Source organism: Dendrobates tinctorius, unplaced genomic scaffold (assembly GCF_039654945.1).
Source record: "Dendrobates tinctorius isolate UK_male_01 unplaced genomic scaffold, ASM3965494v1 ptg000214l, whole genome shotgun sequence".
In the NCBI taxonomy this organism is placed as follows: Eukaryota; Metazoa; Chordata; class Amphibia; order Anura; family Dendrobatidae; genus Dendrobates; species Dendrobates tinctorius.
Genome location: NW_027361881.1, coordinates 2070382 through 2086283, shown reverse-complemented (window position 1 = coordinate 2086283; position 15902 = coordinate 2070382). Strand labels below are relative to the sequence as shown.

Sequence of the window (15902 nt, the reverse complement as noted above, 5' to 3'; positions counted from 1 at the left end):
CCCGTCAGACCCATAGAGATGATCCCGAGCGGAGGCCTCCACCGATGACCGTATAGAAGTGTCCAAACTGAATGCTTGGCTTCTGGCGACCATGGACGTGAGTGACTGATCCAACCCGTCAGACTCATAGCGATGATCCCGAGAGGAGACCTCCACCGATGACCATAAAGAAGGGTCCAAACTGAACGCTTGGCTTCTGGTGACCACGGACGTGAGTGACTGATCCGACCCATAGAGATGATCCCGAGCGGAGACCTCCACCGATGACCGTATAGAAGGGTCCAGACTGAACGCTTGGCTTCTGGTGACCATGGACGTGAGTGACTGATCCGACCCATAGAGATGATCCCGAGCGGAGACCTCCACCGATGACCGTATAGAAGGGTCCAGACTGAACGCGCTTCTGGTGACCATGGACGTGAGTGCCACAAATCTGATGTACGTGGGTCCAGGTACACGTAGCGGACGCCGATCAGCGCTGGTTAATTACACGCCATCGTCTCCATCTTCCCACTTATGAGGGATAACCGTGTACAATATTGCGGCCAGCGCACATCTCGTTGGGGGCAGGTTTATGAGAAGATTTTGCACATGGTCTTTCTGGTGCACTTTTGCAATGAGGTTTTCTTACCTGCAGTATTTACAGAGGAGATGCTTTATGAAGCATCGATAATTCTTGGTGATGCGGCATCCGCTTTTTTTATGCCTTTTTTTTCTCCCTGCGCTGTCAAAAATGTTCTGCATTGAAGGGATTATCCAGAACCAATGACTCCCCCATCGGATGTGAGCGGTGCACGTGATATTACCACCTGCACACATTCCGAGACTCATGCACAATCATCAGGTATCACGACACACGCACGACACCGGCCAACTGTGCAGAGCCCCGCTCACCGGATATGTGGCACTGAGTGGCTCTGGATGGCACCGGATAACCCTCTTGGGGTATGGGCGCAGGTTCTCTGGATGGCACCGGATAACCCTCTTAGGGTATGTGCGCCGGTGCTCTGGATGGCACCGGATAACCCTCTTAGGGTATGTGCGCCGGTGCTCTGGATGTCACCGGATAACCCTCTTGGGGTATGGGCGCAGGTTCTCTGGATGGCACCGGATAACCCTCTTAGGGTATGTGCGCCGGTGCTCTGGATGGCACCGGATAACCCTCTTAGGGTATGTGCGCCGGTGCTCTGGATGTCACCGGATAACCCTCTTGGGGTATGTGCGCAGGTGCTCTGTATAGCACCGGATAACCCTGTTAGGGTATGTGCGCAGGTGCTCTGTATGGCATCGGATAACCCTGTTAGGGTATGTGCGCAGGTGCTCTGGATGGCACCGGATAACCCTGTTTGGGTATGTGCGCAGGTGCACTGGATGGCACCGGATAACCCTGTTAGGGTATGTGCGCAGGTGCTCTGGATGGCACCGGATAACCCTCTTGGGGTATGTGTGCAGGTGCTCTGGATGGCACCGGATAACCCTCTTGGGGTATGTGCGCAGGTGCACTGGATGGCACCGGATAACCCTGTTAGGGTATGTGCGCAGGTGTTCTGGATGGCACTGGATAAGCCTCTTAGGGTATGTGCGCAGGTGCTCTGGATGGCACTGGATAAGCCTCTTGGGGTATGTGCGCATGTGCTCTGGATGGCACCGGATAACCCTCTTAGGGTTTGTGCGCAGGTGCTCTGTATAGCACCGGATAACCCTGTTAGGGTATGTGCGCAGGTGTTCTGGATGGCACTGGATAAGCCTCTTAGGGTATGTGCGCAGGTGCTCTGGATGGCACTGGATAAGCCTCTTGGGGTATGTGCGCAGGTGCTCTGGATGGCACCGGATAACCCTCTTAGGGTTTGTGCGCAGGTGCTCTGTATAGCACCGGATAACCCTGTTAGGGTATGTGTGCAGGCGCTCTGGATGGCATCGGATAACCCTCTTGGGGTATGTGTGCTGGTGCTCTGGATGTCACCGGATAACCCTCTTGGGGTATGTGCGCAGGTGCTCTGGATGGCATCGGATAACCCTGTTTGGGTATGTGCGTAGGTGCTCTGGATGCCACCGGATAACCCTCTTAGGCTGTGTGTCAGGTTAAGTATTTAGTGCAGAAATGGCATGAAGAATGCAGTGCAGAATGGGTGCGTTTCTGATGCGTTATTTGTAGATTTTTCCCCACTCATTATTATGGGTGAAATCTGCAGCAAAAATGCTGAAAGTATTGACATGTTACAGATATAAATCTGCAAGTCACAAATTAGCAAAGTGCACTAGACTTCAGGGTTCTCATTCACTTTGCTGATATCAGGAAACCCTTCAGGTTTGTGACCAATCGTGTGCACAGGCTATGACCGTACACAGGACCATGCCCTTCTGAAAGTGTTTCATGTCACCATAAAAGATGTGATCAATGGGAAAATTACGGCTTGTAATTTAACCCGTAGAGATCGGTATAGATCATTCTGATGATTACTGGGCCCTGTGAAGGCTCTGGTACCCGTGAGATCATCAGTTACTATGTCCACATTTGGTGGAGGTCATGGAGGCCGCGCTGCATCCACGTTGGTTTGGACCTGCATCCACGCTTCGGACCTGCATCCACGTTGGTTTGGTGAGGCCGCTGCCATGATAGTTTGTAGCAGTTTCTGCAGCCGGAATATTATTGTAGATCTTTACTAATTGACCATCATGATGGGAAACAGATATAAATGCAGGCGAGATGGAGGGGGCAAGTGTCTCTGTCTCTGTGGGCATCAGATGGCACCAGGTAGGGCTTTGTTTCGCCTCCAGGAATTGCACAATCTCCTCCCCATACAAGGGGTTATGTAGATCCCTTTGAAGCCTAATGACTGGTGAGGGAGTTTGTGTTTTAGCAGCTGAAATCTGATGCCTTTTGTCAGTGTTGGCCACAGGTTTGGCTGCAGGGAGGGCGGTGGAGTCTTCCTCATGGATGGGTGTGTGTGGAGGAGCAGCAGCAGGTGTTTGGAGAGGAGACTCCACCTCTTGGCTGGGTCATCTGCTCTGGGAACCCTGGAGCTGCTAATCTTCAGGAGACATGTGCTTCTAGGTGTGTTGTGTGTGTGATGGCTCTGCGCTGGGGGATGTAACACAAAGGCTCATCGCTTGTCATGAAAGGTGAGCGCCTCTATTTCTTCATTCTTCCAGACACTGTATTATTTTTGCAGCAGATGTTTGATTTCCAATTTTCTGGCTTATGTAGGACTGTAAGTCCCTGCCATCCCTACTGGGGACGTACCTACTTGCCCGATCTTCTTGTAGGATCTAGGCCTGTCTCGTGCGTAGGTGTGAGCGCAGTCTTGGAGAACCAAGGGTTAACAGCAGTTGTATAATTGCGGCGTATTAACCCATTGCAGGTTACGTCCAGCAGATTTTCCATCCTTGTATAGACTCGTACAATTGTAGGTGAACGCTCATCCTCTGCCCGGGAACCGTCATTGAAATCAATCCCCAATGACCAGGCACCAACGTCTCCTGGGATGCTCCCGGCTGTGACTGACGGACGCCCGGCGGTGCGACCCGTCTCAGCAGATCTGTCATCGTGGCGTTTGTGTTGGTTCATTTGGGAGTGGTGATGGTCTGGAGGGATACATGGCTGCTGTGTCCCATGTGACTGGGTGGAGCGCACGCTTCGGTGTCTGCGCCAAACTCATGATTAAGTATTAATGTTTGGCCAGATTGTGATCTAGGAAAGCAGATAATCTGCGCCGTATCCTGCCGTATACCTCCCAGCTGCTCCTGTTTAACAACAAATGCATGTGACCTGTGGGGTACAGAGGTCTCGCTCGCTTGTGCTGTCTAGGCAGCGTGTACCCCACCGAGCAGCAATGGTGATGAGCTCACGAAGGTTTGGGGCTTCAAAAGAACATAGGAAAAAAGTCTAATTTAAAATAGTAAATACTGTAATCGATATGCATAAAAAAAACTAAAAAGTGTGTGTACATATATTCACATGTAGAGATGAGAACAGGATACATAAGTAAAGGGGTGGTTGGAGGTCCCTGTAGGCCCCTCGATATATGCCCTATCTAGCAGCCTAAAAAGCGACCCAAGAAATAACGCCTCTACTCCTGTGTTCATCCCCATCCCTCAAACATGTGCTACGACACACACAACACAATAATGTGATATATACAATATGCCACCATAGTCCCAATGCAGTGATATCACAGAGAATAAGATGCATGTCCCCAACAATATGTATCGTTTATGTCCTAACGAATGGTGGGCCAGCAGAAGACCCACGTGCCAACAATAATTTACCAAACAGCTTTCAACACCTCCCTGATATAAGAAAAAGGAGCGAATCAACAAGTAAGAGTCGTAAATAAAGTGGAAAGATGCTGGATGTACGGCCCTTGGGTAATGTCTAAGATTAGGCAACGTTGATGCCAGGACCATGGAGCTGTCCAGCACCCATCTCTGGACTTTTGGAGGCCTATTTCTGGCTACATCAGGACAATTCGCTAAACAATTGAGGAGGACTCTGCACCCTGTATGTTTTCTTCCCCCCTATCGTATACCACAATTTTTCATATTGTGGGAGACAGGGACATGTTGGGGGTCCACATCAGGGGATACTCTCCTCTGGACGTGTCGGAGGTACACATCAGGGTATACTCCCCTCTGGACATATCGGGAGTCCACATCAGAAGATACTCACCTCTGGACATGTCGGATGTCCGCATCAGGGGATACTTGCTTCTGGATGTGTCGGAGGTCCACATCAGTGGATACTCCTCTCTGGATGTGTCGGAGGTCCGCATCAGGTGCTATTCCTTTCTGGACATGTCGGAGATCCGCATCAGGTGCTATTCCTTTCTGGACATGTCGGAGACCCGCATCAGGGGACACTTGCCTCTGGACATGTCGGAGGTCCACATCAGGAGATACTCTTCCCTGGACGTGTGGGAGGTCTACATCAGAGGACATTCGCCTCCTGGACATGTAGGAGGTCCGCATCAGGGGCTATTACTTTCTGGACATGTCGGAGGTCCACATCAGAGGACAACTCACCTCTGGACATGTGGGAGGAGGTCCACATCAGGGGACACTTGCCTCTGGACATGTGGAAGGAGGTCCACATCAGGGGACACTCACCTTTGGACGTGCGGGAGGAGGTCCACGTCAAGGGACAATCGCCTCTGGACGTATGGGAGGAGGTCCACGTCAGGGCACACTCACCTCTGGATTCCTACTTGGCCAGATGTGAAAGGGCCTTGGGTTCTGATTTAACCAGGAAGGTTCTGGATGTGAAGCGACAGCATCTTGGTCCAGATTTGAGTCCGGAGCCCTTGCTGCCATTTTCCTTGCTGTATTTAGACAAAGGATATCCCCCTCACATTGTCTTCTCCTCCTCTCTGGTCACCATTGTCTATGGTGTGTTTAAGGATTTGGTGGCCTTCGATCGGTCACATCGTATAGTTTTCTAAATGAATGACTCTTAACATTTCGGGCCCCCCTCTGCCCACCGTTGGGTGATCCTGCACGTGTGACCCCCTCATTCTCCAGATGCCTCATTGAGTGTCCATGAAAAGAAAGGGGAGGTGGCGGGAGGGCACATTAGGGAACAATGAGCGGATTGATCAGGTCAGCAGAAGTGTGTCTGATTTATGGCCTGGTCACATTGATAACAGCCGGTGGGGAGGTTTTGCCTGCACAGCGCAGATTACACCATGATGCAATACATTTGGGTTTTGTAGGCCATCAAAATGTCATCCTGGAGACTGTGCTGATAAGCCAGGAATATTGCAAAATTGGAAAGGAAAAGGCCACTTCAGCTTCTGCCCCCTGTTGTACGAGACCTTCGCATACACCTGTGTGGGGGGGCCGGGAATGAGCGGCTGGGTGGGAGGTAGATATCAAGTCATGACCTAAAATGAAGAGTTCCCCCATCATCATCTCCCCCTCCTCTGCCTGCAGGGCACATCACAGATGCCAGAGACCCGCTGTGTGTCTGCTCTCCTGATCCTATTGTGGAGAAGTTAATTGGAATGTGTGTGACAGAGAGCTGAAGAGAAGGCGCCCCCGCTCCTCACCCAGATAAGCAGCACAGCCCCCACCCCTGTTCGTTTCCCTTGCATGCCCTGGAGGCACCTAACCCTGCTGAGTGTCTCCCTCAGCCACCAAGCATTACATATTCCATCCACGACGTGCCATGAATTGTGCATGCACAGAAGTGTGCGAATCCTCCTCTGCGCAGGTGCGAGGCGGTCAGGGACTTGTCTATTGCACCCGCTTATTATAGATGAGGATGCAGACGCAGCTTTCTTCTAGAAATGTCACGTCGCTGTCATCTGCACACCTGAATGTGTAAGAGTTAATGTATCCGCAGGCGCTGGGCTCGTTTGTGCCCTCCGTGCCTTGCCCTGACAGGTATTGATTGGCACAGATGTCCGTGTTGCTTGGCGGATCTGTTCACCCCTTCGATAGTTGGCGGCAGGGGTTAGCCGGGCTGAGGTTGGGGAGAAGGCGGAGGTGAAGGTCAGTCCATTGGTGGCAAAACCCGGAGCCCCCTGGATGTGCTGGCCAGGATTTACGCAGTGATCAGAGAAGGGGATGATAGCGTTCACGGCTCATGTGGCGCTCCATGAGATATTGCCGCCGGCCCACAGTGGATGACAGATGGATTACAAACCATCAATGGCTGCACTAATGGCTTAATGCGCTCGGCAGTGCTTTATAGTCGCAGGGGTGGGGGATAAGCTATTGTTTCCTGCTATCAGCCAGTGGACAAGGAGGCTGACTGCAGGATAGTGGCACATGATTATGGTGCACTCTGTATTCACCTATCATGGGCCTGGAAATGCTGACAATCTATTGCCCCCTGTTATCAGCCTGGCCCTGCTCGTACTGTGACTGGGGGGTTCTGCTTTTCACTTTCTTATTTCCCTGGGATCCTATATCCAGGTGACGGCAGGAACATAAAGATGTAAATTGGGTTTCACCTGCAGCGCTCCCCCAGGGGCGTCGGAGGCTCCCGCTGTGTGGATGATTACAGTGGATTTCATCTTATCAGGACGATGATCATCAGCCTGGAGCCGCCTCGTTCTCACTGCTCCATTGTTCAGCCCTGATTAGACACCAGTGGAGGTGACCCGAGGAGGCTTCGTGCTCATGGAAACGGGATTTTTTTTTTCTTATCATATGTGCTGGTTTATGTGTTTTCGTGCTATAAACATTCTACTTGCATCATGTATACAGTGTGAATAGCTGGAAATCCACACGATATGTGCATGGGAATAGCGGCGACATATTGGGGCCTGGCACCAATCTCCCCATCCATCACTTCAGCCGCTCAAGTAATGCTGTGCTTTCCCGAAAAAACGACGGCGTCTTATATCACTTATTGCTCCGAAAGATGGGTTAGGGCTTGTTACTGGGGAGGTCTTGTTTTATTCCCATCCACAACATCTGTTATCACAGACACAATGCACACGCACTGCACATACACGTGTGTATATATACGCACACGCATTGCACATACCAGCCTGCCTCCTCTTTAGTTCCTCTAGACTCCTAAAATTAAAAGACCTTTGGTGACATCATGGTCACATTACTGTGGTATCACCAAAGGTCCTTAAGCCATCGTAACCTGAAATCAGAAATGCGGGGGTCCTGTGAGAGAGTGGTGGCCCGGAGAAACTGCTCCACCCCATCCCACCTTACGCCGACCCTGCATGCCAGCCTGCCCCCTCTTTAGTTCCTCTAGACTCCTGCGGTTATAAGACCTGTGACATCATGGTCTTAACCTCGGAATAGAAACGCTGGGGGCCCTGGACAGTCGCCCAGTTTAAACCCCCTATCGCTGGCCCTGACTAACTAGAGCTTATTTTTGGACTAGGGTTTACATTTCAATTATAATCAAAAAATCCTGTAAAATCATTCAAGGGCTTATTTTATGGGTTAGGTCTTATTTTCAGGAGAAATCTGGTAGTCCTGATTTCCTCAATCGGAGCAGTACTGGGTGGTGGTCAGGGGGAGCTACGCCTTATGTAGGCAACATTTGGACAGGTTTGTTCCTATTCTGTAACCATGGAGATACATAGATCTGCATCGGAGCTGTATAAACAAGATGGTAGATTTTAACAGCCGTCAGAGTGTCAGGAAAGCTTAATAAATAGACCAACATATCCCAGAATTGAGTCCTGGACAGATGGAGATTCCGCATTATTGATGACATCCCATAATAATGCTTCTGTCTATGACTTGCTGTGACGGACGATCTGACCTGCCCGGCGTTGGGAATTCGCTCTGCAATGAGTCCGGAGGTGGTGTTTTTGCCTTCACGGCAGCTTCTTGTGATATCCGTTGGTTCCGGCCCCACAATCCGCACCTCGCACAGAGGACATGAGACGCGCTGTCAGCAGCTGGCCCGGCAGAAGAGAACATGCCAGAGGCACTTTACACAATGAGCGTCTTATACACATCTCGCCGTTTTCATGGCATCATCTGAGAGTCATATGCCGGGTGATAATGGGGAGGCAGACACAAAGCTTTAATAACCGCAGCTTGTGCCGAAGGATAAAAAAACCCATCCGGCCAGAACCAGAGTGACGAACACGTCTCCCATTAAAACTTGTGAATTATTCATTATGATGTTTACTCTTCCACATCCACAGCGCAGATCATCCACCGTCACATACATGTGTTGACGTCGCCGTTACAGCAGTCAGCCTGCAGAAATGATCGCCAGATTTGCTGAACGACGTAACTAGTGCCGTGTATTTCATGATCTGATATCCAGATCCCCGAAGAACTACAGATACCAGCCACTAGGGCTAATGTATACAGCCTGTAGGGGCCACACGCTGGATGCCATGTAGCATCCCTACTCTCCCACTTTCATCCAATGTGCATGCAACTACTGCAGCTTTCTAATGTTTCTACCCTTCCGTCACACTTTCAAACTTCATGTCAAGTGATTAATTCTATCCACAGACTGAAGTATCCAGAGCAGATCTGGAGGGTCCTCTGGACACTTTCTGTGTGCACCGATACACCGTAACGTACTGTCACGGACACAACTGTAGCAATGGCGGAAGGGTGGAAGCAAAATCCTGAAAACGGCATGAAATTGAAGCCTAAAGTATGTTAGAAAGTAGCGGAACCCTAAATACGCAAGATGTGGACCCCCGCTTGTGGTCATATATATCCTTATAGGATGACCGCACGATCACCATATATTATTTCAGCAACCTTTCCTGTCGATCAGTGGTCCAGTATGCTAATGAGGTGACGGAGACACTTCCACCTGGAAGTCTGGTGTGAAAGGAAAGATGACCCCGGCCGCCGACTGTAGCTTTAAGGACAGCAGAATGAAGATGGTAATGAGAATCTGTTTTGTCTCATGTTTTATGGATGCAGGTTTTATGGTCGGATTAGGTGGGAAGTTTGCATTAGTCCTGTTGACATCTGAGTATCTTGTACATGTGGCTGTAGACGCCGTTTACATGGAGCAGGAAAGGTAATAAAATGGCCACTTTGTATTCAGCCTCTATGATCCAAAATGCCTGCGATTCATCACTCTCTTGGGCCCATTTTGGGAGTAAAAGTTTGGACTTCGACTATTTCTGACACTTTCTTTATGGCAATTTCTTCTCCCTTTTTCACTAGTTTTTTCAGTCATTGTCCCTTTGGAGTTTTTTTTTTTTTTTCCGTGATTTTCATTATCCAGCTAATTCATCGCGTGCAACTTCTTGAAATGATGCAAAATGTTCTGAGCGATGGTTCCGCACTAGAGTAAATAATGGGGGGTTTTGTCACTTACTTGCAACATTTTAAAGGATTGTGGTAAATTTTAACTGTTAGAAGATGCAAAAAAAAAAAAAAAAATCTTTTAATTTGTGTCAAATTGATCAAACGTTTTTCGATGAATCTGGTGCAGAGTTCGTCAGTGAAAACCGAAAGGCAAGGCGGAAAAAATAATGACTTGAAAACTTAGAATTGATGATTGGTCCATTCATTAATCTGCTAGCTGGAAGTGTCTTGTGCGTGGCTCCGCAGTCCCCGCATCATCTGGTTTTGTTGAGTAAGATTTCTTGGAAGCGGTGCTGACCATTCATATGGGTTCCCCACTGTCACTGCCAATCTGCTTATTTCAGTCCAATGAAAGAATAATGGATTCCCTTCCATTAACAGCTGCCCCCTCACTCCCTGCGTATCCCCGGTGGGCTGACTCTCCGATGCATTGCTTTGCAATTTGTGCCCCCCTCTTTCCCTTTCTTTCTGTGATCTTGGCACAGCTTGATGGGATTTGGCCTGGTGCTGCCGCCGCCGCTGGGTTTTGCACATGACATTCTTGTTTTCAGCGATGTGTCGCAGGCTCTTCTGGAGCTGAATGGGGGGACATTTTTGGCCTGTACAGAAATTCGTGCAGCATTGATGAAGAGTATTACATGCTGTCCTGGCACTCCTGCGACTTGACCCGAGCTCAAGCTGTGATGAACATTGCAGGGTATCATTAGTCAGGAGAGTGGAGCAGAATCAGGAGGTGGGTGGAGGCAGAGGAGGGAATTGGTGCTTGAACTGGGACCTGACATAAAAAAAAAAAAGAAAAACCCTTGAAACTATTAGCTTGTAATTACAGAGAAGGGAGGTAGTGGGCCTGAGGTCTGGTGTCAGAGGAGCTGTGGATGAAAGGAGACAGTAATTACTAAATCGGCAGGAGGCAGGCAGAGTGCTGATTAGTGATTGCTTGTGGAGGGGAGAATGGTAGAAGGAGAGGTGCAGTTTACACACTGCACAGGCCATGGCTGCCTATGTACATGTATACTTTATCATTAGTGTGCCGCTACTAATTAGCAATGCATCGTTGAAGTGGGCCATCGAGGGCCTTCTCAGCCGTTAACGAGCCCTGAGCGATTCTCCCTGACTATGCGCGTTGGGTTTTGATGCTGATTAGGGTTGGCAGGATGGGGAATGTAGTACACGGGGACGGGCGGCAGGAGATGGAGGGGAAGGTTCATTTTCAGCTCCCGGAGATGTTGAATATGGATCCATACATTCCAACTGGGATGCTGCAGCTAATGTGAAATAATGTAACCTGATGGACGAAGCGTGGGGCTTCGTTAAAGAGCGAGGCGTTCACAGATTGCTCCCAGTCGCTGATAAATTTTGGTTTGTAAGGGCCCATTTAGTCAGGACGACAGAAATAAACGAGCGTTCCTGTCTAGGCAGGCCAGTAATTGCCCAACCAATGAGCTAAATGCTTGCTTGTCCAGTGAGATAATTTTTAAGCCAGCTTAAAAATAATCGTCGGCAGCTCATCGTCCAGGACATTCTGTGCACATAGAAGTGCTGTCGACCTGTCTTAACAGGCTGGCAATAATGTAACTGCTGTTGGATGTTGCTCGGAGCCCCTTCCATGCAATCTTCTTTCCTGGGGAGTAATTGTGTCTGGTCCTAGAGCTTCCATCATTTCGGTCAACCCCGTTCTGCCTCAGACTCGTACCTGGGTCTGCAGGGTTTTTTTTTCTGAAAGGAACTTGGTGTTGCCTACTGGATGTAGTGGGTTTTCCTTACAATAAATTCCCCCCTTGTAATACTCAGTAGTTGCATTCTCTTTATCCTTTCCATCCTGTTTTTTCACCACTGGAAAATGGCGTTGCATTTAGCACGGGGCAAATTGAGACCTTCCCTGCGTGTATAGTCGGAGCAGAGGGGTCTGTAATGTCCTCTGGGTGTCAGGTTATGGATGATGCCCGGAGAGCACTTCCCTTTTCATGACTTTCAATGCCTTCCTTCCATCAGAAGTGATTCATATCTGGTGGATTATTATCCACACCCAGCATCATTTTTCTTCATTTTGGGTGGGGATGAGTCTCCGCTGTTACGGTTCGGTGACAATATGAGTCTCCGCTGTACTGTAGTGTTTTGGTTTTTTTTCGGTGTTTAGCATGCATAGTATATTGATGAAGCTGCCTCTTTAATAAACTGCAGCTCACTCATGGTTTCCTCTTATCTCCATCCTCCCCACTAATGAGGCAGCTCAGGATTTCCAGTCCTCACTCCCTTTCACTAATCTCCTCTTCTTCCTTAGCTCTGGCTGTGGATAATCCTCTAGAGCCAAACTGTGTGTCAGCAGTGTCCCCTGCTGGTCATTCAAGGTATTACATCTCTATATGGAGGCTACATGCACCTGTCGCGTCTTTGCATTGTTTCATTGCATTTTGGGGGCTTAAACTCCGGTGAGGCCATTGATGTAGGAGAAAGTTTTCTGGTCACTTCAAACCGGTCTTACAATTGCTCAGAGCTGACTCGTAATGTGTGGACACAGAACCTGGCACTCTTCCTACTCCTCTGCAGGCCATTTCATGCTTGCTGATCACTTTATGTTGGTTGAAATAATCTATTTTGATTTGACTAGACTAATCATTGATCAGATGAAATAATGAAGGAAAGTTTTAGCTATCGATGACAGACGGCTACTGTATGGAACAAAGTGGTTTGTATCGGCCGATGGTCGCTAGTCCACGAACATTCCCAGACCGGTCACACTTCATCCACTGTCAGCAGACAACCATGGCCGATGGTAGCTAGTCCACGAACATTCCCAGATTGGTCATCCTTCATCCACTGTCAGCAGACGACCATGGCCGATGGTAGCTAGTCCACGAACATTCCCAGATTGGTCATCCTTCATCCACTGTCAGCAGACGACCATGGCCGATGGTAGCTAGTCCACGAACGTTCCCAGATTGGTCATCCTTCATCCACTGTCAGCAGACGACCATGGCCGATGGTAGCTAGTCCACGAACTTTCCCAGATCGGGCACACTTCATCCACTGTCAGCAGACGACCATGGCCGATGGTAGCTAGTCCACGAACATTCCCAGATTGGTCAACCTTCATCCACTGTCAGCAGACGACCATGGCCGATGGTAGCTAGTCCACGAACATTCCCAGACCGGTCACACTTCATCCACTGTCAGCAGACAACCATGGCCGATGGTAGCTAGTCCACGAACATTCCCAGATTGGTCATCCTTCATCCACTGTCAGCAGACGACCATGGCCGATGGTAGCTAGTCCACGAACATTCCCAGATTGGTCATCCTTCATCCACTGTCAGCAGACGACCATGGCCGATGGTAGCTAGTCCACGAACGTTCCCAGATTGGTCATCCTTCATCCACTGTCAGCAGACGACCATGGCCGATGGTAGCTAGTCCACGAACTTTCCCAGATCGGGCACACTTCATCCACTGTCAGCAGACGACCATGGCCGATGGTAGCTAGTCCACGAACATTCCCAGATTGGTCATCCTTCATCCACTGTCAGCAGACGACCATGGCCGATGGTAGCTAGTCCACGAACTTTCCCAGATCGGGCACACTTTATCCACTGTCAGCAGACGACCATGGCCGATGGTAGCTAGTCCACGAACGTTCCCAGATTGGTCATCCTTCATCCACTGTCAGCAGATGACCATGGCCGATGGTAGCTAGTCCACGAACATTCCCAGACCGGTCACACTTCATCCACTGTCAGCAGACGACCATGGCCGATGGTAGCTAGTCCACGAACGTTCCCAGATTGGTCATCCTTCATCCACTGTCAGCAGACGACCATGGCCGATGGTAGCTAGTCCACGAACGTTCCCAGATTGGTCATCCTTCATCCACTGTCAGCAGATGACCATGGCCGATGGTAGCTAGTCCACGAACGTTCCCAGATTGGTCATCCTTCATCCACTGTCAGCAGATGACCATGGCCGATGGTAGCTAGTCCACGAACTTTCCCAGATCGGGCACACTTCATCCACTGTCAGCAGACAACCATGGCTGAAGGTAGCTAGTCCACGAATGTTACCAGATCGGTCATCCTTCATCCAGTGTCAGCAGACAACCATGGCTGAAGGTAGCTAGTCCACGAACGTTCCCAGATCGGTCATCCTTCATCCAGTGTCAGCAGACAACCATGGCTGATGGTAGCTAGTCCATGAACGATCCCAGATTGGTCATCCTTCATCCAGTGTCAGCAGACGACCATGGCCGATGGTAGCTAGTCCACGAACATTCCCAGACCGGTCACACTTCATCCACTGTCAGCAGACGACCATGGCCGATGGTAGCTAGTCCACGAACGTTCCCAGATTGGTCATCCTTCATCCACTGTCAGCAGACGACCATGGCCGATGGTAGCTAGTCCACGAACGTTCCCAGATTGGTCATCCTTCATCCACTGTCAGCAGATGACCATGGCCGATGGTAGCTAGTCCACGAACGTTCCCAGATTGGTCATCCTTCATCCACTGTCAGCAGACGACCATGGCCGATGGTAGCTAGTCCACGAACTTTCCCAGATCGGGCACACTTCATCCACTGTCAGCAGACGACCATGGCCGATGGTAGCTAGTCCACGAACGTTCCCAGATTGGTCATCCTTCATCCACTGTCAGCAGATGACCATGGCTGAAGGTAGCTAGTCCACGAACATTCCCAGACCGGTCACACTTCATCCACTGTCAGCAGACGACCATGGCCGATGGTAGCTAGTCCACGAACGTTCCCAGATTGGTCATCCTTCATCCACTGTCAGCAGACGACCATGGCCGACGGTAGCTAGTCCACGAACGTTCCCAGATTGGTCATCCTTCATCCACTGTCAGCAGATGACCATGGCCGATGGTAGCTAGTCCACGAACGTTCCCAGATTGGTCATCCTTCATCCACTGTCAGCAGATGACCATGGCCGATGGTAGCTAGTCCACGAACTTTCCCAGATCGGGCACACTTCATCCACTGTCAGCAGACAACCATGGCTGAAGGTAGCTAGTCCACGAACGTTACCAGATCGGTCATCCTTCATCCAGTGTCAGCAGACAACCATGGCTGAAGGTAGCTAGTCCACGAACGTTCCCAGATCGGTCATCCTTCATCCAGTGTCAGCAGACAACCATGGCTGATGGTAGCTAGTCCATGAACGATCCCAGATTGGTCATCCTTCATCCAGTGTCAGCAGACGACCATGGCCGATGGTAGCTAGTCCATGAACGATCCCAGATTGGTCATCCTTCATCCAGTGTCAGCAGACGACCATGGCTGATGGGCGCTAGTCCATGAACGTTCCCAGATTGGTCATCCTTCATCCAGTGTCAGCAGACGACCATGGCTGATGGGCGCTAGTCCATGAACGTTCCCAGATTGGTCATCCTTCATCCAGTGTCAGCAGACGACCATGGCTGATGGTTGCTAGTCCATGAACGATCCCAGATTGGTCATCCTTCATCCAGTGTCAGCAGACGACCATGGCTGATGGTTGCTAGTCCATGAACGTTCCCAGTTCGGTCATCCTTCATCCAGTGTCAGCAGACTACCATGGCTGATGGTTGCTAGTCCATGAACGATCCCAGATTGGTCATCCTTCATCCAGTGTCAGCAGACTACCATGGATGATGGTTGCTAGTCCATGAACGTTCCCAGATTGGTCATCCTTCATCCAGTGTCAGCAGACGACCATGGCTGATGGTTGCTAGTCCATGAACGTTCCCAGATTGGTCATCCTTCATCCAGTGTCAGCAGACGACCATGGCTGATGGTTGCTAGTCCATGAACGTTCCCAGATCGGTCATCCTTCATCCAGTGTCAGCAGACAACCATGGATGATGGTTGCTAGTCCACGAATGTTCCCAGTTCGGTCATCCTTCATCCAGTGTCCGCAGACTACCATGGCTGATGGTTGCTAGTCCACGAACGTTCCCAGATCGGTCCTCTTTCATCCAGTGTCAGCAGACCACCATTCAGCCATCGGCCTACTTCTATCTAATGGGTATGGCCTCCTTATATCAACAGTTTTCTTTTTTTTTCCTTAGTTTCCATATTTAGTAGACGGCTCTATGCAAAAAGGCCTTACTGAACAGAAGGGCAGAAAGCCAGCAGGAGGCCTGGTGGG

The 15902-nt window shown here is 50.0% G+C and overlaps 1 protein-coding gene across 9 annotated transcripts in view; it reads left to right on the top strand.

Annotated features, from left to right (window-relative positions):
• The window catches only part of GSE1 (Gse1 coiled-coil protein), a 337588-nt gene that overhangs the window by 284406 nt on the left and 37280 nt on the right, over window positions 1–15902 (top strand). The window contains exon 1 of one of the 9 annotated variants that reach the window (XM_073554900.1): window positions 3031–3123. The exons of the other annotated variants lie outside the window; for them this stretch is intronic. Coding sequence (XP_073411001.1) covers window positions 3117–3123 — 7 coding nt within the window. The 5' untranslated portion in view covers window positions 3031–3116. Of the gene's footprint in view, window positions 1–3030; window positions 3124–15902 lie in introns of those variants that run through there. 9 annotated transcript variants of the gene reach the window in all.